The sequence below is a fragment of the Lepidochelys olivacea genome, assembly GCF_965140295.1.
Source record: "Lepidochelys olivacea isolate rLepOli2 genome assembly, chromosome: 11".
NCBI lineage: Eukaryota > Metazoa > Chordata > Testudines > Cheloniidae > Lepidochelys > Lepidochelys olivacea.
This window is the reverse complement of record NC_140421.1, coordinates 39,785,031-39,809,962: the sequence shown is the minus strand read 5'-3', so window position 1 is coordinate 39,809,962 and position 24,932 is coordinate 39,785,031. Positions and strand designations below refer to the sequence as shown.

The 24,932-nt window shown below is 41.3% G+C and overlaps 1 protein-coding gene and 1 long non-coding RNA gene across 2 annotated transcripts in view; one reads left to right on the top strand and one right to left on the bottom strand.

The window, feature by feature from the left end:
* The window catches only part of MYO3B (myosin IIIB), a 334,888-nt gene that overhangs the window by 96,481 nt on the left and 213,475 nt on the right, over nt 1–24,932 (bottom strand). Inside the window, exons 27-30 of the mRNA XM_084643361.1 lie at nt 22,445–22,556; nt 21,182–21,344; nt 20,373–20,453; nt 10,828–10,948 (exon numbers count right to left, since the gene is read on the bottom strand). Of these exons, the coding sequence (XP_084499487.1) occupies nt 10,828–10,948; nt 20,373–20,453; nt 21,182–21,344; nt 22,445–22,556 (477 nt within the window). The remainder of the gene's footprint in view (nt 1–10,827; nt 10,949–20,372; nt 20,454–21,181; nt 21,345–22,444; nt 22,557–24,932) is intronic.
* LOC311528382 lies at nt 9,505–13,686 on the top strand. The gene is made up of 3 exons (XR_014713591.1): nt 9,505–9,607; nt 10,088–10,228; nt 13,413–13,686. It is a non-coding gene; the product is annotated as an uncharacterized lncRNA (long non-coding RNA).

The window sequence follows — 24,932 nt, the reverse complement described above, 5'->3', positions numbered from 1 at the left end:
GGGGTTCTTTCTGTTGCTATAGTAACACCAACTCCCTGAAAAATAGTAGCTAGGTCAATAGAAGCCCTCTTCCATTGACCTACCTGCATCTTCAGTGGGGGTTAGGTCAGCCTAATTACATCTGCCCAGGGTGTGGATTTTTCATACTCTTGACCAGTGTAGCTAAATCGACCTAAATTTTAAGTGTAGACCAGGCCTGAATGTGACTGTCAGCCACCAGGATTACCAATGGGCAAATGAGGCAATTAAAAGGAAGATGAAGAATGTTTTCTTTTTTGTGTTAGTCAGTTATCGCTGTAGAAAAAGAAAGGAAAATTCATATTCCAAAGGTTCTTTTTATGGGAAATCAGACTGTGTCCTTTACTGAAACTGAATTATCCAAGGAGGAATTTATGGAGCAATTTGAGAAACCTACTATCAGATTTCTGATAGTATTCATCTGAAGGTTCTGAAAGAAATTAAGTGTAAGATAATGGAGATACAATCAATCCTGTTAAGCAGTGGTCCCTGAAGACTGGAAACAATTTTATTTTTTGACAAAAGGAACCAATGGAGATTTGGGGATTTACTGATTGGTGAGCCCCACTTCAATACAGGGCAGCCTGATTGAGAGTCTCACTAAGAAAAGAGTAGTCAAGCACTTAAGTAGGTACAGGTTATGCAACAGTAACCAAACAGCATTAGGAATAAGAAAAGGAGTACTTGTGGCACCTTAGAGACAAACCAATTTATTTGAGCATGAGCTTTCATGAGATACAGCTCACTTCATCTAACACGGCTGTTACTCTGAAACCTAGCATTAGGAATGCATGTTAATAATGAATGGTCCCAGGGATCAATAACAGGACCAGTGTTGTTTAACATACTTATTAATCATTTGGAGAAGAAGTCGACAGCAAGTTGGTGAAGTTTGCTGATGATACTTTTTTTGATTAGTAACCATGAGGGGTGGAGGCATTCCAGGTGGATTTAAAGACTTAAGGGGATGACAGCTGATGAAACTCAGTTTTGAAAAAGGGCAAGGATATTGTACTGATGGTTAAGGACCTGGTTCAATGGGCATTGGATCAGGTCCTAAAAAGGAACGGGGAAATTATATAGAAAATATGCTAATTACAGTATTGAGAATCTCACAAATTCATAAACAGATTTTTAAAAATCATAAGTTTGGCTTAAAAAAACCAAGATATTTTTAAAACTCACATAGCTTTTTAGTCTAATTTCTCATTTTGGAACCCTTTGTGGGAATTGCCCCTTTGTACATATGTGAGCTTTTCAGGACACTCTCCTGGAATACTCAAAAAGTAAACACAAATTTGGGGGCAGCGAGGGGGACCTCCTCTCTTTTATTCCTGGTTGACACTTCCTACACTATCCCCTTCCCAGGCACTGATCTCAGCTGCCTCCTTCGTGCCCTGCTCTGAGTAACCCCATCACTCCAATGGGAACTACCTCCAGGCTTGCTCTTTCTGCTAACAGTGGGCATAGCAACAGGCAATCCTATCATTATGCCAAATAACAATATGCCCTTATCTGTCATAGGGTGTCCAGTTTTTATCTTCATGCCTTTAAAGTGAATTGCAAGGTTAAAGTGAAAACACTGAAACCAATAGTAATAACAATCCATCTCCGAGACCTACAAATACTGGCTTGGCATACACTTGTGTATAGCCTGCCAACCCAACACAATATGGGGAATACAGGCAAATTGATAACTATTCTGAATGGCATAAAGGGAGTCTAAGATGACCTTAGCTGTACAGCAGGCAACTTGCTCTGCAGGGTGTGCTTTGTGGAAGCAGGCAACCAGAGGTCAGTATCATGTAACTGTCCAAGCAACCTGAGAAAACCAGAGATCATTGTCAACAAAAGGGTGAAATGGACTTGTAGCACAAATCAAGAAGTGATACAATGCTGGATTTTGACAAAAACAGAAGATTGAGGCTGGAGGAAATGAATGCTGCAGGAAGGAAAGAAACAACATCAATATGAAGAAAGAAGTGACCAAGCACAGAGTTTGCTAGATAACTGAGAGCTTTATTCCAAAGAAAAGAATTTACGGAATTGGAGCTTGAAAGCATGAAAAGAGAGATCAGTGGTGTTGAACCACATGCAAACATATTGATAGAAGCAATGATACAGGATAAACAGCAGCCACAAATGACTGAGGAAATATTGAGGACAAATATGAGTGAAACCTCACCTGAACAAAGTTTGGGAAATATGAATGATTTGTTGCTTGAGATCATACAGAGTTAAGAGAAATTGATCACCAACTAACTCTACCATGTATGAAATTTGTAGGCCAGCAAAGACCCAGTGATATAGCGCAAGAATTGAAAGAAGCACTCAAGGAAACTGTAAGACCAACGAGTATTAGCTAGTTAAATATATGCTACAGCAACAGTAGCAGCTCATTGGCTTAACATCAAGCCTGATGAATGAACCACCAGGAAACTCTCAATATGCCACACCCTCCATGAAAATGGAGGTTAAACCAGAAGATTAAGCTTTTATGCTGATATCAGTCTATTGGATGAATTTGAGAAAAATCATTTGAAGAGAAAACAGAAGTGAAAGACCCTGGAGATGAAATATCCACTGAATGAAAGGGATGTGAGAGTGGTGAAGGAACAATGTAAACAAGCTGATCACACTGAGTCATAGGCTTGAAAGATATTTAGCACGAAGCTGTCAGTATCAAGAGAAAAGACCTTTCACAAGAGACCCTAAGAGATTCTTTGATCAGATCAATGTTAAAAGCAGAATGGGAAAAAAATAGAAAGTCAATAAATAATGTGGAAGAGTTTCAGTGCTCCTGGAAGGAAATCTGGTCTGGGGATGTACAACATAACCAGACAGTGAACTGGATTAAAAATGTGAGAGAGAAATTTAAAAACGACACAATAGAAGAATACACAGGAATATCAAATAAATAAATAGATGAGGTACCAACAGGAATGAAAAATTGGAAAGCATCCAGACCAGATGGGGTGCATGGATTCTAGCTAAAATGCCTATCTCTATGCCTCTATCGTTATTTACTTGAGCAACTTAATAAATGTTTGAAGAACGAATGTCCAAGATAGATGGCGACCGGGAGAATCATCCTTATACAAAAAAAAGAAAGAAGGCTGGAGTGATTCTATGAATTATAGTCCAATCAAGTATTTTATAAATATGTGGAAATTTCTAACAGCATCTCTGGCAAAGAAGATCTGGATAGTGCTAGCTCACAATGGAATTCCGCCTCCTGAGCAAAAAGGTTGTACAGTAAACATGAAAGGGACAAAAGACCACCTTAGGCTGAACAAAAGGATCACAGAAGATGCACACACACAACCCCCCGCACCCCAAAAAACCCAAGAAAAAATAAAGATGGTGTAGATACCTACCAAAAAGCGTATGACAGCGTCCCACATTCATGTATCCTCGACACACTGAAAATGCACAAGGTTCGTCCAAAGATTGTTTCCTTTCTGCTGCTATCTATGGTTAACTGGAACACTTGACTCTACCTGAAAGGGACTCTCATTAATGAGGCCCAAATTAAAAGAGGAATTTTTCAAGAGAATTCCTTATTACCAATGCCATTTGTGGTTGCAATGCTGATGCAGACATGGATGCTCCATGAGATAAATTATGGTTATGATAACAGCAAAGAACCACAACCAGTTAACCATGTGTTATACATAGATGATCTGAAACTATGGATGGTCAAAAAAGGAGACAGAGAGTGAAGATCTGTTTAGAACAGTTTGGTGAAGATATAAAAAGCTATAGGTTGGGGTAGATAAATGTGTGTTGGTGTCCGTACAGGGTGTAAATTGGTACAATCGAATGGCATACAAGTTAACAAAGGTACTATTTAAGCTATCTCTCAGCATGGCCCCTACAAACACCTTGCAATCAGTGAACTGTTAGACTTACACCATAAGGAAGTCAAAGAAGAAGTGAGGAAAGAATATGAAAGACAAATAAAATCTACACTGAGGACAAAACTCAACTCAAAGAATTTGATCCAAGCCATTAATACTTGGACAATACATTTGCTGGAGTGATCAAGTGGAATCAAGAGAAGAAAAATGTTGTCATCCAAACAAGAAAGCTCCTGGCAAAACATAAAGTAGTGAATATGAATCAAGAAATGGACAGAATGTACATCTGACAGTGTGATGGAGGAAGAGGTCTGCTATCTCTGAAGGAAGCAATTGACAATGAAGAATATAACATCAAAATATATGAGGAGTCAGCCAGAGTAACAGATCATCTGGTTATGATAACATGCAATGGCCGAGCATGCATCCCAGCCCAAGACAGCATAAAAGAAAGAAGAAACCAAATTGCCAAAGAAGGACTTGAAAGATTTACAGAGAAATCAATACACAGGCAGTGGTGGAGAGAGACTGAACACATTAGTGAACAAAGATTAACAAACTCATGGTCTGTAGAAGGACACCTCAAAAAAATAGACAGAGTGCCTCATTATGAGTGCATAAGAGAGGTCCTTAAGACTTAATTACATTTGAAACAAAATCAGCTAACAGAACTGCTCCCCAAACTGCAGAATGTGTTCTAAAGAGCAAGGGCTGGTGGAGCATGTGTTGAACACATGCAGGAGCCTGTCTGGGAGAGAATGTCTGAACAAACACAATGAAGTCACCAATGGTATGTCTACACTGCAGTAAAAATCCCACAGCTAGCCTATGCCAGCTGACTCAGGCTCATGGGCTAAGGGGCTGTTTAATTGTGGTGTAGATGTTTGGGGAGCTTGGGCTCTAGGACCCTGTAAGGTGGGAGGGTCCCAGAGCTCAGGCTGCAGCTTGAGTCTGAATGTCTACACTGCATTTAAACAACCCTTAGCTAGAGTCAGCTGGCACTGGCCAGCCGTGAGTTTTCAATTGCAGTGTAGACATAACCCAAGTGCATGTATTGGAGCCTCTACCACAAGTATGGACTCAAACACACTATGTGGTATTATGACCACTGAATTGAAAATGCTCTAGATAACGAACAGGCTAAGTCTTTATGGGATTCAGCAAGTGCCACAGACAAATGGTTCAGGCAAATAGGCTGGACATTGTTGTTGTAGAAAAGAAGACAACTCTGACCGTGTTAATTGATATTGCCATACCAGCAGACAGAAATATAAAAAAAGGGAAGAAGAGAAGATAGTGAAGCATGAAGAACTTTGCCATAAAGTGGAATAATTATGGAAAACTAAAACAAAGATGATCCCAGTGATTACTGGGGTACTTGGAGCATCCCTGAGGATATGAATGAGCAACTCAAGAACACGAAAAGAAGCGCAAGACATCGCGATCAGTAACATCCAGAAGAGCATGCTCCTAGGCTTTGCAAGATTTTTAAGGACAGTCAGAGGAGAACGAGAGCATTTGAGCACCTAAAATGCAGGAATTCTGTGGAGGGTTTAACAAAAGCCCTGACTACCAAAGCTACAGAGTCACCTTGTGGTCAGGATTTATTTGGTGACTCATGGGACAAATTTTAGATGGCAGCTTTCCTGTTTTTATGCTTATATATCTTGTATGTTTTTAAGGTTATTTGTTTAAAAACAACCCCCAGGATGTATTAATAATGAGGGATAATAATAAAGTTAATCCTGTATTCCAGTGCTTTATTTACCTGCCACCCACCACCTTCCCAGCACCCACTGAGAAGCCTGTGGGGAGCATTCAAAACAGAAATAAGTTTTAACTAACTACCTAAAGAAATTCCCTCCCCCCAGTCATCAAATCCAGCACTTCCTGGTTAGCTGACAATATCCCAAAATACGTCATTTTGTGACATCACAGATACCAGCTCGGAAAGATGTAGCATCTTTGGCTTCATAGAATGATACATTCTGAGATGGAAGGTTTTGAGGAGGGTTCAGACAGTTTTTCACTTTCCTTGATGGGATTAAGCATTGGCCAAGGCAGGCTCCTCAAGGTAAATTTTGCCCATTCTGTTTTGAATTAGATATTATATCTGATTGTGATTTGGCCCCTGTGCTGCTCAGGCCATGAAAAGGAGCCAGTTTCTAGCTGTAATTGACTTGTTAAGGATTCCTGCTCATTGCTGGGGATATCAGAAAAAGGGCTGGCAAAACTGATATATACAGATGTGCTTCGTTGCCAAATTCAGATCAAGGCAATTCCCGTTGAAGCCAATGTAACCCTAAGATTCTTCACAATCAGAAAGTTCCACAGGCTGCGCCTCAGTTCTATACAGCAGAATGCAAGAACATGCCAGTTAAATGACAGGAAGCATTTATGCCACTAATGTTTAAGTTAACGTTATGCAGCTATTTATACTCCTACTGTGTACAGTAAAAAGCTATCTGTTAAAAGCTAGCAACATAGACACAATTGTGATATCAATTACTGAGGTTCATATAAAAAGGTCCTTTGTATTTGAGTACAGTTCCTTCTCATTTCAAATTAGGCAGCTAAATGTAGGAGATATTTAGTACTTAGTTGAAATAAGAATCTTGTGTTTTTAATAACATTTAATAGCGTGTATTTGCTTCTACTCTGTTCTACAGGCTAAGTGGATAGCCTAAATTCATTTGAAGGAATTTAAGTTTTAAAAAGCCTCTTCTCCTAGATGTGCCCATTTCTTTTGTACATTTTGGAAACACCATGATTTCCTCAAATATTAGAATATGTACTCTCCATTCAGTTATGCTGAACTTTTGAATTTTCTTCAGGAAGAAGGCCAGATTGTGATACATTTAATTGTATACAGTTGTGTCCCTGTGGATGTCATGAACTGAAACTGAGTACCTAGATGTGATTCTGCTTTCTGACCCACAGAATACATTTCTCATTTTTCATTCTCACAAACTACTATCTTAAAAAACCCAACCAACTACCAAATAAAAAGAAACCTAAAGATAATTGTATTATTCTACACTTGAATGAAAAGGTATGTGAATTCACAATGAAGCTTCCTTCTCTAGGGATATATTACAAGCTACTGTGTTAAACATCTGAACTATTATTCATCAGCATTCCTATTTACTATGTTTCCTATATGACTGAACAGCCATATGCTTAAAAAAACCCAGCACGCAGTAACAGCCTCACATGGAAGTGCAGCTTGATTTATGAAAGGTAAATTATAGAATCCAGACTTGCAAGATACTGAGTGCCTTTTATGAAATGGTGAGTACCCCCAAGTCTCATTGAAGTCAATGGGGAGGTGGGGGTGGGAAAGAGGGTGCTGCTGAGAAAATTATAGGATCAGGCTCATAATCTTCAATATTTATCAGGGATAAAACCCAGTATCACCAGAAGTGGTGACATTTTAACAGAATACAGCTTTGGATTAGAGAATGTGTGGATTTTATTGAGACTCATAGTGTGTACAGTAACTCCTCACTTAAAGTCGTCCCGGTTAAGATTGTTTTGTTGTTCGGTTGCTGATCAATTAGGGAACATGCTCGTTTAAACTTGTGCAATGCTCCCTTATAATGTCGTTTGGCAGCTGCCTGCTTGGGAACATGCTCGTTTAAACTTGTGCAATGCTCCCTTATAATGTCGTTTGGCAGCTGCCTGCTTTGTCCACTGCTTGCAGGAAGAGCAGCCCGTTGCAGCTAGTTGGTGGGGGCTTGGAACCAGGGTGGTCTGGCAGCCCCCCATCAGCTCCCCGCTCCTCTAAATTCGCTGTGCAGCAGCCGCCCAGCAGGCTACAAATTGCGGGCAGTTCAGTGTCCCTCCCCCCACTGCCATGTGCTGCTCCTGCCCTCTGCCTTGGAGCTGCTCCCGGGAGCCTCCTGCTTGCTGTGCAAGGGAGGGGGGGAGAGAGAGGGAGACTAATGTCAGGGTGTCCCCTTACCCCCGTTCCTGCACCCCACTTACCCCATCTACATGGGGGGACAGGACACGACAGGGCTCAGGATGGCAGGAGCTTCCTGGCAGCAGCAGCTGCTGTCTCAACTTGCTGATCTACTTAAAAAGGCAGTGTACTTAGAGTGGGTCAGCGTACTTAAAGGGGCAATGTGCATCTCTCTCTCTCTCACACAGGGTGTGTGTCTCTGTCTGCCATACTGTCTCCCCTCCCTTCGTGCTGCCTTGTAGAGTGTGAGGCTACATTAACAACAATGGGTTAACCCTTGAGGGCTCAGCCAAAAGCTAGTTCATCATTTAGCAGCAAGGCATTCCCCGGGAAATATACCACCCTCTTCCACCCTCTGACTTCACCACCTCAACCAAGCTTCACAGTCATCATCGCTGTGTACAGTATTAAATTGTTTGTTTAAAACTTATACTGTGTGTATATATACACACACCTCGACCCCGATATAACACGGTCCTCGGGAGTCAAAAAATCTTACCACGTTATAGGTGAAACCGCGTTATATTGAACTTGCTATGGAGGGCCAGATAGGGAAGGCTGTGCCTCCCCAAACCGCGTGGCCCTGCCCCCTATCTGACCCCCACCTACTTCCTGCCCCTGACTGACCCCTCAGAACCCCCAACCCATCCAACCCCCCCTGCTCCCTGTCCCCTGACTGCCCCCCGAGACCCTCTGCCCCTTATCCAACCCCCCAGCCCCGGCCCGGCCCTCTTAACATGCCACTCTGAGCAGCGTGTCGGAGCCAGACACGCTGCCACCATAGGTGCCAACTCCGGGGCTGGAGCACCCATGGAGAAAAGTTGGTGGGTGCAGAGCACCCACCGGCAGCTCCACCCCTCCAGCTCACCTCTGCTCCACCTCCGCCTCCTCTCCTGAGTGCACTGCCGCCATTCCGCTTCTCCCCCCTGCCTCCCAGGCTTGCGGAAGCCTGGGAGGAAGGGGGATGAGGGGAAATGCTTTACTGCGTTATATCCGAATTTGTGTTATATTGGATCGCGTTATATCGGGTAGAGGTGTATATATAATATAGTCTTGTCAGGTTAAAAAAATTTCCCTGGAACCTAACCCCCCCTATTTACATTAATTCTTATGGAGAAATTGGATTTGTTTCACATCGGTTAGCTGAAAGTCGCATTTTTCAGGAACATAACTACACCGTTAAGCGAGGCGTTACTGTATCAAGTACATTCCTGCATAACAGATGGATGGGCAATGTACTCCCATTAGCAACTTAGTGTTCTATCCAGCCCAGATTTGCCTCAATGCCTGCTGGTCCCTGAAGCTTCATGAGCCTGAGGGGCTATATAGCTGTGAAAAATACTACCTAATCCAAGAAAACACATCTACCTGGAAAGCAGAAAGTAATTCCAAAAATAGCCTGATGTAGGGTGGGAAAATAGTCAGCCTGGGATGGGCCTATCTATCAGAGAGGCAAGGTAATATCTTTTACTGGACCAACTTCTGTTGGTGAGAGAGAGAAGCTTTCAGGCTTACACCGAGCTCTTCTTTGGGTCTGGGAAACGTACTCAGCATGACACACATGGTGACAGCTGATTTTTACCACCACCAGCAGGCAGCTGAAGGGATCACTGTGCCACTACCAGCATGACTGAGATGGCGGCAAGAGAGTCCCACTGGAGTACCTTGCTAGGGTAGGGAGCTGCACCCTGCTGGTGCAGTTATGGATGGTGAGTTATGGATTTCCACAGGGAGAGAGGACCAGCATGCAGACAAAGTTGGGGTGGTAAGTTGTACAGAGCTCATTTTCATGAACTCTCCCTTTGCCTGAATGCACTGCAACAAGCTTTTATTTCTTCTTTTTGCCCTTGTTCATTGGACCAAACCTTTCCCTTCCATAAATCAGATTGCTGCACTAAAGAGCATCTGTAGCGTTCTTGGCTTGCATGGCCCAGGAGTATACATGTGATTGTACCTGGTTAGAATCTTTTAATGACACAGATTGTAACATTTAGTACAAATTATTCAATCTAAACCAATCACTAAGTTATCATTGAATTTAACTGAACTGAATTTTATGAGTACAAGCAGAGAAATCAGAAGTATGGGTTTGGAGATTTCAAAGGTCACCTCTTTTTAAAACTATTACTCCATGGAATAATGCAGTCTGCTTAAAGTCAAGTAAGTCATCAGTTTTCTCAGAGAGCTCTCTTAAGAGGTGTAGCAGGCTCTTGCTGTACCGCTAACTGGGAAGTATATATTCCAGAGAGAACCCAGAACTGTCATTCCTTGGGCCAGAGGGACAAAGATGTGTCAAAGAGGGGTTCCTACCCCGGTGAATAATCAATGCAATGTCATGGATGGCAGCTATAGAAGAGTAAGCAGCCTCCTACAGTTCCAGCTGAAGGTAAGATACATGAGGACTACTGGGTGGAGCGAATCAGCTGGTAGAGCTTGGAGTGAGAAAGGTTAAAAATCCTGCTCTCTCAGCAAAGAGGTAGGAACCAGGGTGAAGATTTGCTGTACTCCTAGGCTCTCTGAAGGGGACTTACCGACCTGCCTTTTACTGTTATGGTCTCTACCTTAGATATGCATGGAGCATTACAGACATAAAAGAAAACCATGTCCCTTCCTCAAGGAGCTTCCAATCTAGCAAATTTAGTCACCGGTATGTAGTCCAGTCCTGTGAAATGCTGAGCAGACTCAACTCTCACTGAAGTCAATGGGTGCTGAGTGTGCTGCTGAGAAATGTACAGGCCCACAATCTGGACAGATAATACAACAAACAAAGACATCAAACTCTGACAAGAGAGAGAACATTGAGATGACTAAACTGGTGGAGGGACTGGCCCGCTTACAGGTTTCTTGCTTACAGAATAACAGGATCCCAAAGAGATGGCTGAATGCTGAAGCAGGGTATTTGTTTTCAGAGCCTATTCCTTTCACCTTGTGTTGTATGGGATATGATTTTTGTGAAAATAATGGACACCAAAAGATTCAACTCACCAATGTTCTTCACAGCCAAAACTGGGGGCAGAGCAGTTGTCCACAGACTCAGTATCAGCCGGGTAACCATTGCTACTTTTCAATCTTGAATAATTTTTTCGAACAGTGTATCCTCTGAAAGCTAGACAGACGTAAGTATGAATAAGAGGAAGCTTCACAATCACTCCTAGTCAGAACTACCAGCTTCTCTTATACAGAACAGGCACCCTCCTGCTCAGAGCTGAGTGCTTTCAGTCTCTATTTAAATAAATGCAGGCCAAAGGCAGCCAGCACCTTGCAGAATTGGCTCCACTTTTAAAACACTGTAAAAATATTTAGGGCCTGATTTTCACTTACACTAAGGCCACTTTACACCATTCTGGTAGTGCAAACAAACTTAAAGTGAGAATAAATGTAATTAGTTAGTTTGATGAAAATCAGGCCCATGGTATATTAATTAAAACAGTAATAAAAAAGCCATTCCGTTTTACCCACAACTACCAGGATTAGAACGGATTAACATTTTTCAAAATTTGAAATTTTTACTTAATTTTTTGTCTAGGTTTAACAACAAAAGTCACAATTTTTTCTTCCCCTATTTTTCAACCAGTTGTAACCATAACAGAGCATTTTTGATATACATTAGGCTCAGTCATGTCAAATATCTTTACATGCCAAGAAATATTTTGAAGTTATATCACCAACGCAAAAGCACACAAGTTAAGTAGGAGGTAAGAAACAATAAATTAGATAGGAAGCTTCTACTGCAGTGGAATGACAAAAAAAAGTCAGTGGGTAAAATTTTCAAATGTGCTTAAGCCCCACTGAAAGTCTATAGGATTTTGGCACCTGAGTCAGTGAAGCACTTTTCAAAATTGAATCCAATATAAATTTGGGCTTCATTCTCTCTAGCATTGAGCAAAGATATTATAACTCCTGTATACAGTACAGGTAAAACCAGACCTTATAAATACAGTGTTGCATTTGAGAAGCAAGAAATTTAAGGAAATATTAATGTCACAAAGGAAAATAAAATCAAGGGTCTCCTTCTCTCCCCCAGGATCTATATCAAACACTGATTTATTTTAAAACATAAATAAAATGATTAAATGGCAGGAGGGGGTGAGGGAGGGATAGGTCGGGAGGGGGAGGGATACATCAGTGGTTTGAGCATTGGCCTGCTAAACCCAGAGTTGTGAGTTCAATCCTTGAGGGGGCCATTTACAGATCTGGGGCAAAAACTGGGGATTGGTCCTGCTTTGAGCAGGGGGTTGGACTGGATGACCTCCTGAGGTCCCTTCCAACCTTGATATTCTATTGTATGTGACATGAGGAAAGTACATACAACGGAATTTAAATACAATACCCACACAAAAATGATGATAACCTTCTACTGCACAATATATGAAGCATGGAAACAACACAGGGAAAGGATTGTTTGTCATGGACCACCAGGGTATAATAAAAACTAATAGTATGATAACATGCAAAGGAGAATTTGGGATGAATATGAGGACACATCTCCCAGCGGTGGCCTCAATTAGGAAAGTATCTTTGCTTTAGGAAAGGCAGTTAAGCATCAGGTTCAGTCTGCAGAATTATTCCACAATGGAATAGGAGAAAGCCCCATCACCTGAGTTGTTGAAATCTATGCCCTGATGTTGCAATGACATCAGTGAGACTCTGTATGGGCATAGTGGATCCCAATGCAGGATCAGGCCCAAGAAATTTGAGAATATACTGAAGGGATTGATCCTGCACTGGCTAAACGATGTAGCAGGATGGAGAAGGGCCTGGATAACCTAAATATAGGAGGTCTGATGAGAAGACCTACAGGTCATTTCCATCTCTAATGCGTATGGTTTCTATAAAAACAGAAATGTGTGTTGATAACAGCTATTTTCCCCAGTATCAGAGGAGTAGCCATGTTAGTCTGTATCCACAAAAACAACGAGGAGTCCGGTGGCACCTTAAAGACTAACAGATTTATTTGGGCATAAGCTTTCGTGGGTAAAAAACTACACTTCTTCAGATGCAACATCTCCTCGTTGTTTTTATTTTTCCCACGGTGTTTTAAATTCCAGGACTACTAGGCACTGTCCACGCAAAGGAAGTCCCTGCCCTGTACAGTTTACACCTTAAAATCCTCACATTTTGGGATTATTCATGGAGTCTCATCTTTCAGTGTTTAACTACTCTTTTAAAAGCAGCCCACACTGATGTTATGTTGCATATTAATAAGTGTGTGTTAAAGAAAACAGAAAAATAGTCACCATAATCTCTTTTTAAGGGTTTCCTTAGGGAGAACTGTAACCAATCCCCTTCCTGTCTAGTTTAATCACAGGATAGCATTAACTACCTTCTCTTCAACCAGTGTTTCTCAAGAAAAATCTTTGTAGTTACATTTTTCTGTGCAATGCACGAAAATGAAAGCCACCTGAACTGCTTGAGTTGTGGTATGCAGTGCACCATAATAACCTAAATATTTCAGTGCCTTTGGGAGTTTTCAGAATTGCCAGTGTTAGAAGCAGCAAAAAATGCTTTTTAGTGAGATGTCATTATCTTTCACTTCATTTCCACTGAAATAAATAACCATTCTTTTGCAGAAAGAATGATAGAATTTGGGCCTGCTGAGGTGCTGTAAATACAGCATTCAGGTATCATGAGACTGAAGCACTTTCCTTCCTTAATAAGAAGACTGGAAAAGTCTGCCTACCAGGCAGAGAGGAGGCAAACATTCAGCTGCCTCATGTGATCAGCCTTCCAATCCTTAACTATCCCCTACTGACCAGACAAGAAGCCTACTCTGATGTTGGCTGCAAAGACAACTGGCCAGCAGCAGCTATCTCTACAGAGCTGAAATGTGCCAAATACTGGTCAGTCTATGGACAAGTTTAAATAAAAAGGAGCATTGAAAATAAACTAAAATAATAAAATGATGATAGCATCAGCAGGCTTGTTTTTCACCTTTTCTTAAGTCTGAACCTTTAGACTTTTTTTTCCTCATTACTACTATTTTAAAAAACAGAGTGTCACATTTCTTACAATGGCACCTTTTACCCTGTGGATACACTGGATTGCTCTTCAATTTTTTTTTAATGCAATGAAACAATTCAGGATTGTCCTTCATTCACTAAATAAATGGAGCTTGACTATATCTGATTTCACTGTAATAGGTTCCACTGTATTCCTTTGTTTTCATAAATATTTTAGAACTTAGCTTGTCTTTGATTAAACTCTATCAAAGGCTGGTTTCCTAGAATGCTTAGGTGCTGCAAGGTAACAGGTGTGCAATTCCTGATTCTCCTTTGACTCCTGGGATAACCTCAATAGCACGGCAGACCAGCATGTTTCCTAAAGGTTTCATTCAACATTCAGAGGAGTGTTTCGCTTCAGCATTTTTGAAATGGATCCATAATGTTTTCAAAGCAACATAGACACAGGGCATTCTACTGCGGGAGGCTGAGAGGTCAGGAAGCTGCTCCATCACAGCAATTTGCATTACTGACTATGGCTGGTTTTGACACTAAGCACTTGGCTCAAAGAGTGTGAAATTAGTAGATGCATGTTGCTAATGCCCCATGAACAATCATCACATCACTGAAGAAGAATGATTACCAGCTGTCACTTTATTTTCACCTTATGTATCTCTACCGCAAACTTCATAGCAACAGTATATTCAGTCCTGATCCTTACACGGCTAATGACAACAGGATTTGAGCTTGGAGCAAAATGGGATGTGAACTGCACATTATCACTCATATTAATAGTCATTTGGTGTTAAATATTATATGTGCCATGCATTTTGGATACTGATGCTCATACAAAATGAGTCTTCCCTCAGGTTCAGCGGGTAGCAAGTTGCAATTATTTTTACCTTCAGGACTCGGAGTTGATGCTTTGCTGTTAAAGACTTTTATTCACAAAGAATTTACTGAGCCATATAGATTACACACAAAGCTGTTCAATTTTGGTCAGCAAAAAGTCCAGGCATTTTCCTGCTGATTCACATAGAGCAGTGTTTCCCAAACTTGGGACGCTGCTTGTGCAGGGAAAGCCCCTGGCGGGCCCGGCCGGTTTGTTTACCTGCCACATCCGCAGGTTCGGCCGATCGGGGCTCCCAGTGGCCACGGTTCACTGTGGCCAGCCAATGGGGGCTGTGGGAAGCGGCGGCCAGTACGTCCCTCGGCCTGCACCACTTCCCACAGCTCCCATTGGCCGGGAACAGCGAACCACGGCCAGTGGGAGCCGCGATTGGCCGAACTTGTGGATGCGGCAGGGAAACAAACCGGCCGGGCCCGCCAGGGGCTTTCCCTGCACAAGCGGCGTCCCAAATTTGGGAAACACTGGCATAGAGCATGTCATGCTACAATGGGCTGTTGAGCACAATGTAGAGAGCAATCAGGACAATCATAGATTGATGCATAAAACATATAGGCAGGAGGTACGAAACATTTTAAAGCAGCAAGAGAGGATTCATCCTTCTCAAGAAACATCTCTCTCTCTCTCATTCCTAACCATAAAAGAGTAGGTAAAACAGCTACTTACATAGACGGACACTTTCAAACCCTAATCCCATTTACAGTAAAAAACAAGAATTACTGTGCCCTTGGACATGCAAACTAGTCACTTGTTGAAGGGATGATACCATAATATCGTGGTACTTTATAGGCCCAATTTTCAAACTTGGGTTCCCAAGTAAGACCTCCGACTTCCTCATTTGTCTTCTCAAATAAGCACTTCCAGAGTTTAAGTGCCAAAATTTGAGAGGGTTTGGACACTATGATCCTCCACTTTTTTACACAACTTTTATGCCAGCCTAGTTATCCAGAGATGCCCATTGTCTCCTGTGGATCTCAGGAGGTTTGCAGGTTTACAACCTTAGGGTGCAAAACACTTCTCTCCCCCGCGCCGCCATTCCGTCAGTGGAAGAATGAATAGAAAACTGAGTTTCAACTTGTGGAATTTCTTTTCCCAGCATGTGTTCTCTCATAAAGGGGAGAACAGAGCCATAAATGTACTAGTAAGTATTAGCACCTTTTTTCCAGGGTTGCAAACAGGGCTTATGATGCTGCTGGGTATTATTATCTACACAAAGTGTTTTAGATTACTGGCTGTTATGGTAAAATCTGGAGTGCAAAAGCCTATGACAGCACCCAAAATTGTAACTGCTAATCTGAACCTCTTAAGTCTAGAAATCAGGCTGGACCAAGTAGGAATAGGTTTGCCAAGGAGTTCTGTCCTTTCCTGGCTCCAGCTGGGTCATGAAATAATGCAGGAATAGGCTGCCTGTCCAGTGAGCTTTCAGTGCTTTTCCGTTTACAGTCAAAACCAGGAAGTACAAATCTAATGGAAATGTAGATGCACTCATAGTGTATGTCTACATTTGGAGCTGAAGGTGTGATTCCTGAGCACTTTTGAAAATCCTAGCCATATACATTTTACATATATATTAACTTAATGTAAATCGTATGTAGTTCTCCCCAGTCCCAAAATTTTGTTCTTAGAAGGTTGTTAGTTAAGACTGTGAAATAGTTGGTGAGCAACATCACATGGTAAAAAGTTACAAGACAGAACTAGTTCATAGAGGGATTGTCTCATTTCTCTTTCCTCCTGAGCATCACAAAAAAGAACTTGAATCTTGAGTTCTCAGTAAAGAATTCCACAGTAAAATGTGGCATATGGTGAGTGCATGAGTGTGTGTCGGAGGAGGGGATGGTGGCTCAGTGGATTAATCATTTGCCTTTCACCTCTAGAAGCAGAGTTTAAACTCAATCCTGACTAGAGTTGCAAGCGTATTCCAGATGGCTAAAGAGGCCTTAATTAACATGAGTTCAGTGATGTCACCTCAGATCTAAGTGAATTGCATGCACCACTCATTTGGCATTTTGGCAGTGTCTGCTCACAAATGAAACAGAGATTAAAATCCACTCAAGTCTTTGGAGAGAGCTGTCACTTGACATGGAAATCCACGCTATAGTGACTGGGAATGGAGTAAAAACAAACAAAATTACCATTATAATTGAATTTACTTGGTTTTAATTCTAATTAATAAAACATGGTGATACAAATATAGCTACAGATCCAAAGCTGGTGTAAATCAGCATCGTTCCACTGAAATCAAACAATGGCAATCCATTGATTTACACCAGCTGTGAATCTGGGTCAATGTAATGTTAAAATTATTTCAACAAAGTGATTTTTTCCTTGTTCTAGGCTTTAAACAAAGCAATACAAACCACAGCACAAAGAAATAACAGTACTTCATTTTTGTTTGAGCAACTCAATTCTTTCACAATACGTTTGCCTTCTCTGTGAGGTAGAAAATTGTTATGATCCATCCATGTTTTACTGATTGGGAAACTGAGACACAGTTAGGTGGGTAAGGTTTTGCCTACACTGGGGATTTTAGCTACCAGTGTAAATACACTGATGTAACTCACATTGTGTGAACCACTATTGTAGATGTACTGAACTGCTTAAATTCATAAACATTTTACCTATTAGCAAGGGGTTTTTTCCACCCCCAAATAATGACTTAGTTTTGGTGTAATATTATACACACAGGAAATGTATCCTCATGAATACTTGGGTTTTTTAAAAATTTGTTTTTTCTTCCAACATTTCCATCAATGGATAGTGAACTGGTTGGGCCCACTGAGATCTCCAGACCAACAGCTCATGTATTTGAAAGGCATCTGTTTATTTTTAAAATGCAAATGTAGCCTACCTCAAAGACTGACTTCACGAAATGAACAATCTGAACAAGTCAAGAGGTTTTCAATCAGAAGCTGTGTTCCTCCTTTCTATCAGGCTGTGCTCACTTGCTGTCAAAACCACTTAAACAATATCCTGGAATCTGAATGAAGTCCCCCCACAATTAAAATGAGCAGGATAATCCTGTGAGAATTATTCAGGCAAATCATTTTTCACACAGTTTAAACTAATGATAAGGTCATTTACAAAAGAAATCACTGCCTTTGAAATGTTGACTTGTAGACAGAGGACTGCCTGGAGCAGGGCCATAGATAACAGTGAAGACTGGCTTCCTAACACCACCCTTGCAGTCTTTGGAACTGATTCCAATGAAGAGAAGGCCCAATAAGGTTAATACCCCCTACTTTGATCTCTGTCAAAGCGTACCAGCAAGAATTAATTTACATTTCAGATGAAAAAGGTTGACAGCATGAAAAGGCATCTTGTTTCTGGTATGTGAATGTGCTGTAATAGATCGGGAATTCTGAAAGGAAGTTCTGAGGAAGCTAAAGGGATAAGCTGCACTGCTGCTTTTATTGGGAAGGAGATGAAAGGAAAACAAATTTCAATATGTGCTGTTCTGTAGAAACATGTAAGCCAAATGCTTCCAAAATTTCAAGGACTGTTTTATTTTGGTATATATACTTTAATTATGCGGTTTTACAAATGCCTGACCAGCAAATACAAGTACTGTATCTCTGAGATCTAAATTGCTCATTCTTTAAAATAATGTTAAAATGACCACATTTCTTTTTCTTGAAATGCTGTCCTTTATCTGTACTTACATTGTAAGCTCTTCAGTGTGGAGATTATGTCTATTTGCCTGTTCAGCACCACACACTTTTATGGTGGCATGGGAGTAACAATAGTAATAGACAGTCTATTTTAAAACCCAGATAATGGTCACACTTTGCAATTATTTGCTCAGCCTTGAAACACAGAAAGACTAATCTGCAGAGATAAACAAAATGTTTAGAAAGAAGTTTCAATTAGAGAGTCCTAGATATAGATTTCCTAAGGCAGAGAGTCACACACACTGAAGTTTGATTTTCTGAAATAAATGATTATGCACCATAAATTCTAAAGCTGTACCAAAGATGGGAATAGCTGTAAAACATGATTAACACGAAGGTGCGCTGTGTCACTCTGAACTCTGTAGTCCTAATGCACATACATCCAATCTGATCAACACAATGATCAATGGTTTAGCAATGGGCATACATATTCTGCATGCCCAGGACCTCTACATGGAATTCTAAGGCAAAATGCTGCCTAGCACCCTCCAGGGCCAGGTGTTGTACCACATTGCCTTCCTATGTGCTGTGCCAAATGACTACTTTAAGAACTGGTAATAGTGCAGACTGAAGGGTCATCTGTGACCTAGCCTTTCTTTCCCCCTGTACTGCACGGGCTGTTGGGTTGGCTGGGAAATTGAAGTGCAGGCATCCAAATGTAAATGTAATAATGATTTCCAAAAAGAGCATTACTGTCAAGAGTCAATGCTTTAAAATACATCTAAAGATGGATTCCCTGTATGAAGAACTGGTACTCTGTGTTAAAACGAGAACAATGGAAGATAACAGCACAGGGGTGGGGAGCAAGTAGAGCATATGATTATCCAGTCACTTGGTGTTTGCTGTAACTTGGAAAAACCTTCCCGTTCAATAGCTCCCAATTTCCTTGAACATACAGCATATTGCCCTAGAGCAAGGCACATGGTATTTTATGAACATACAGAATAATGTGTATAAAGAGCCTTGCCCTAAAAGAAACATACATTGCCTTTCTAATACTACAGCCAGAATTGTATTATTTTGCCTTCCTCTTAAAGTCATAGTGATGCTGACTCTCAAGGAACAGGGTTGGGGACAGGAAGGAAGTTGTTGGATTTATAATGAAAATGGCTTGTCAATAACATTTTAGTTTTATGTTCAGAAGTGAGAGAACATTCAGCAGAAAATCTTTTCTTTCAGTTTAACTATCATCTGAGAAAAACAGAACTCAGAGGTAACAGAAGTCACATAATTATAGTAAAAGCAATGACTGGACTGAAATGTGGAGCACAGGTTTCTCTGTTGGTACATCTGCTATGGCTCTTTTTAGATCTGCTACAGAACGACTTCACCCTTGGTTGTAGGGAACAATGGCATACACAGGTGTGGTACATCATCCCTAGTTTGCTTCATGTTGGCTGCATTTGAAACTATAGCCTCTCTGCTACTGACTTCAGTAGGTTGGATCTTATAGTTTCAGTGCCCTATGACCTCTTGCTCTCTACTAGAGACCTGCACCAGCCCGCAGGCCTGTTCCTTCAATAATCTCTTTCCAGTTTATCCAAATTCATATTGATATGCGTGCATTGAAGCCTGGCAGGGAATCGGAGGCTTGGCCCATGCTGGGAAAATCCACAGCAATTAAGAATAAAACCTGGCAATCTGCCAATATTAGGGATAACCACAAAGCCAGAGAGATGGCATGTCCAGTGGCTATCATCCACACTTTAAGCAAAACGATTCTAGTGCTTCACACCAACTCTACACATGGTTAATACACATTGATTCTCTGAGCCCAGATGGATCCCTGAGAATTCATTCAATGGCTTTTAATCAGCATGTTTTGCTTTCAAAAATGTACTCACCATAAAAGCTCCAAAGTCCTGTCACTGGTGACATTTGATATTGAAGAACACATGATCAGAAGCAGTACTTTCTGATTGCTTTTGTTTGGGCTGTTTACATTTCTCTCAGCTATAAATACTGACATGAAGTTATCCATAGCAAAATAGTCTGTGGAAATAATGTTTTAATTACCTGCTTGAATATGTATAGCAGCATCAGTTCTTCTGTTCCTTATTTCCTTGTACTTCCTGCGAGTTTCATATCCTCTCCAGGCTAAAAATACAAACCCATGTGTTGGGAATTACGGTACAGTTCTTTAAGGAAGTGTTATAGAGTCAGAGATGTGCCTAATCTTTCATCCTCCTGCCATAACCACCCCCTCCCACTACCTCTTCCTCACCCACCCACCAGTTGAACTCTGGGCTCAAGACTGGAGTCTAAGCATCTCCACAACTTCAAACACATCTCCAGTCTTCCAAATTTTAATTGTCTACATGTGCTCTCTGATGTCACAAAGTCAAGCAAAGACTGAGGTGCAGAATCATTGGAGGTCAAAGTTCAATGCAAACAACTGCATCCCTCTAACACCGCACCTCCCAAAAAATACATCAACAGAGTGAAGCATGATAAACTACTAATAATCAACCTTCCCAGCCCATGGCAGTATTTATGTTATTTGGAATGCAGAGGTACATGCAAAAAGGAGACTGTAGCTATTGCATCTCTTCTGTGTGCTGCACATTAGTGGAGAAACACTGAACAACACTCTTCCTTTGTTACAGGCATAGTCTATAATAATAAAACATTTAAACAAAGACATCAGTGATTACTAAACTGATAACTTAGAAATTAATCTGTAATGTTGGTATCAGTTAGCTGGAGGGGGAAAGCACCACATATTATTTTGATTTCACAGCAAACCATTGAGAAAATGAATAGATAATTTGCAGGCAATTTAAAATGCCAAGATTGTGCATGAAATAAGGAATATGAATGTTTACCTGACTGAATGGTGACGGCACTATTTTCTCTTCTCTCTTTGATTCTCCTATATCTCCTAGCTCCAAGCCACCCCTTGGTATAGGCCTGCATTACCACCACCCTGCCTATAACTTCTCGCAGCAGCAAATTTAACTGCTCTATGTGGTAATACTTTAGAAACACCTGAAATGGAACAACAGGTTCAGCATTACATGTAAGCAGCAGAATAAAATCTTTTATACTGCCTCCTCATTAGTATTATTTCAATCTACATTACAGCATCATTGCTAGAAAAAGCTGCTAACTCTTATAGCTAGAATTTCAGAAACCATGTGGTAGAATATATGTTTTTAGTTTATTGCACTAATTACAATCAGCCATTACAATGCAAGTCACACAATTATCCCCGTTACCCCCAAGTAAATCACTGGTGACAGCTTGGTCAGAATGCTGCATTTCTGTATCAGCAATGTTTAAATATAGCTTTTCAAGCTACAGCTGATTTGTGGTAACATTTTCAATAATGGTCTCTTTCATTAATATGGCATTACACTGAAAATCTGGTGGGAGTCCTTAGGATAAACATTAGCACAAAGCGGTCCTCATGATAATGATAAGAGGGGAGAAGGGTGAGTTTATAAATACAGTATTGTATCCTAGTTCAGGGGCCAAATCCTAAGAGCCCCTATTCAGGAAACTCCCTTTGGCTTACTTCTAAGGAATGAGTAAGCAATTTCAGGATTTGACCCCATATTTTGCAAAATCGGTCACACCATTTTAAACTATGAACAAAGGCTGCTACTAAAATAGCCCAAAGCATCTCATCTGAAAGGCTGGACCACTTCTGCAAACCGATACTGGCCTAAAGTGGTTCACAGATAGCAAAGGCTAAATGGTGGCATTAAGCCACAACCTACAGTAGGGAGGATTGTGGAGGAGCCCCACACCAGCAGGCACTACTGGAGGCACCGTGCCCCAGGTGCACCCAGGGGTGGTGCGGGTACTATGCCACCTTTGGGAGAGGATTCTATGTGCATCTCTCCTTATACAGGCTAGGCAGGAAAGGGGCAAGGCATTCCCTCAATCTAGGGAGGCTAGCACTTGCAGCTACACTAGCCTGAAGCAGCAGTCAGCGTGCAGGAGCAGTGGACATTCCTTGCACCCTCTCCCTTTCCCATCACATCCACACAGGGAAGAATGAGCCACAGCTTCATTAAACCACTCATTTGACATGCCTCGCTGCAGAGAGGACACCCCTGGAGAAAACCAGAAACATGCCCTACCTTTGTTTTCCCAAGAACCCAATTGTCTAGTTTCGATTTCTCCAAAATAGCAATACAGCTTTCTCTGGTACCAAGAGGGGTCTGATGTGCCTTGAAAGCCAGGTAATAATACCTACAAACCCCAAAGAACAAAGAAAGAGCAAGTTAATTGCTACATAAACACACTTGGATTGCAACAGGAAATTATTATACTCCCGCCAAAGAAGTACTTTGAGTATTGTGGGCAAGATCCTCAGCCCTACTAAGTCCCAAGACCCCTTTCCACTAATACGGTGGGAAAAGGGGATTAAAATCCTAAATGGGCAGCTGAGGATACTCCCGGCAAAGGGAAATCTTTGAACCAATATTGCCGCCACCTATTCTATCCTTGGGTACACAAGGAAGGGGCTGTGGCTAGAGTATACTGCACTCTAGCAATCCCTGCTAGTGTAATGGCCCATAAGGAGATTTTATGAGGCAGTGCCATTTAGAACAGCCTAGAGGCTGCACTAAGTTTTGCTTGGGAATAGAACTATGCCAGTGAGAGGTTGGGAAGGTGGCAGAAAGCAAAACAATGAAAAGGAATGAGAAAATTAAAAAACTCATCTCCCCGGAAATCTACAAATGTGCCACTCAAGTTTAGATGTAGCTCTAAATGTCCTGAGAAGTGGGAGAAAGAAAGCACTCCTCTTTCCCTATGTAACACCATTGCATTCACACTCAGTGAGGCAGCAGAAGTGCTCAAGCTAAGTCCCAAAGACAGTTTAAATGGAAGAGGGCTGCTCGCAAAGTATTTTCCTTGAAGTCTCTTTTTCTTTGGCACTTGTTAGCCTTCTGGCCACCCTGCAAAGCCCTTTTTTCAGGTATTTGGGAAAAGTGTGGGGAGGTGAGCACTAAGGAGATGTTTTGCTGCTGCTACTACTGCTGCTAACTAGCTAGTAATTATTAGTTAGGATTGCGTGAGGAGTTTCTCTCTCTCTCTGTGTATATATATGTGTGTATGTATGTGTGTGTGTGTGTGTATATATACACACATACACACACACACACTCATTTTTATTGATATTATGCCTTTTTAATCATTATGAAAGCCTCAAGGGCAATGGTCTGCCACTTGTTACAAAGTGTTAAATACAAATAAACACACATCATCATTCGCCAGTATTTAACAGGATTAGAAGATCAGTCTTATTGTTACACTCCATCCTATTCTCCTATGCTGCATGTACCTCTGTTTTTTGTATGTAGATAAAACCATGTCTAAAAGTACTGCCATCTTTTTAAAAATGAAGGGCCACATTCTCTGTTGGTGTAAATTGGTTCAGCTCCACCAGAGTCCATTGGAGCTGTGCTAGTTTACACTAGCGGTGAATTTGACTCTGCAACATTTTAGGTATTAGTACTTCTTAACTGTCAGTTGAGCAAACACCTTTATTAATGGGGCGGAAACAAGCCTAAATCAGCATACAATGTCTGAATTCAAAATCAGACTTTATCACCACCAGTTATGGGACCATATTCAGCTTCATACTTATCTCTGGTCCCACAGGAAGTGATTATGGCTTCTGGAAAGAAGAAGCATAAGAGAAAGGTGCTAATCTGGAACTGGTGTCACACTAACAGAGAGATGACATTCTGGCTCCAGTGAAGTCAATGGGAGTTTTGCCTTTAACCTCCATAGGGCCAAGATTTCATCCAGTGACCACTCTTTGTGTCTTTAAATTTCTGGAGTAAAAGTCTGTGTACACTCAGCAGTCAGTCTGGCCCACCCTGCATATTTACATGTAAATTAAAACCCTCCAAGTTCCTTTTAACAGTCGGGTGCTGTCAGCTAGTCAATGAGCTGATTCCACTTGTCTCCAGCAGGAACAAAGTCAAATACCAGCACCAGAGAGGAAGAAATACAGTGAAGCCATGTTAACTTGTTATCTAATGAGATGTTCATTTTCTTACATCAGAAGTAACAGAAAGGATTATTTCATCCCCAGTGTCACTGAGCGTGTTTGCTATTGGTATTTGACTATTTTTCTCAGAGAAGCATCAGCAGCCATAGTGCTCATTGGGCAGCCTGAGCTCACACTGGGGCCCCAAGTTTGCATTCATGATAGGGCTGCCCTCCATAAATGGAGCATTGCAGGGGGAGGTCTCCCAGTGATCAATATACCTAACAATGAGACCACAGATTCTGAGCCACTGGCGATAAAAGCCAGCATTAGCAGGGTTAGTAATATAGTGTTTACTGCTGTCTGTATTAGTGACATAAACTGATTATTGAGGCTGAGAGTCTGCCAGTGTGGCAAGAATTTAAAGATTTACAATAAAAATGACTCTTGTTTCAATCTTCACTTACAGAAAATGGGAATCTTGGACATTCTAAGAGACCACCCATGCTCCCTATCTCTGGCAAAGGGGTGTGTTCATGCAAAATTAAAACCAATAAGCCCTGCCTAACTCGTTGCTATGGATTCATTGGTGGTAGAGGTGCTAGCTGATGGGAGATCATGTGATG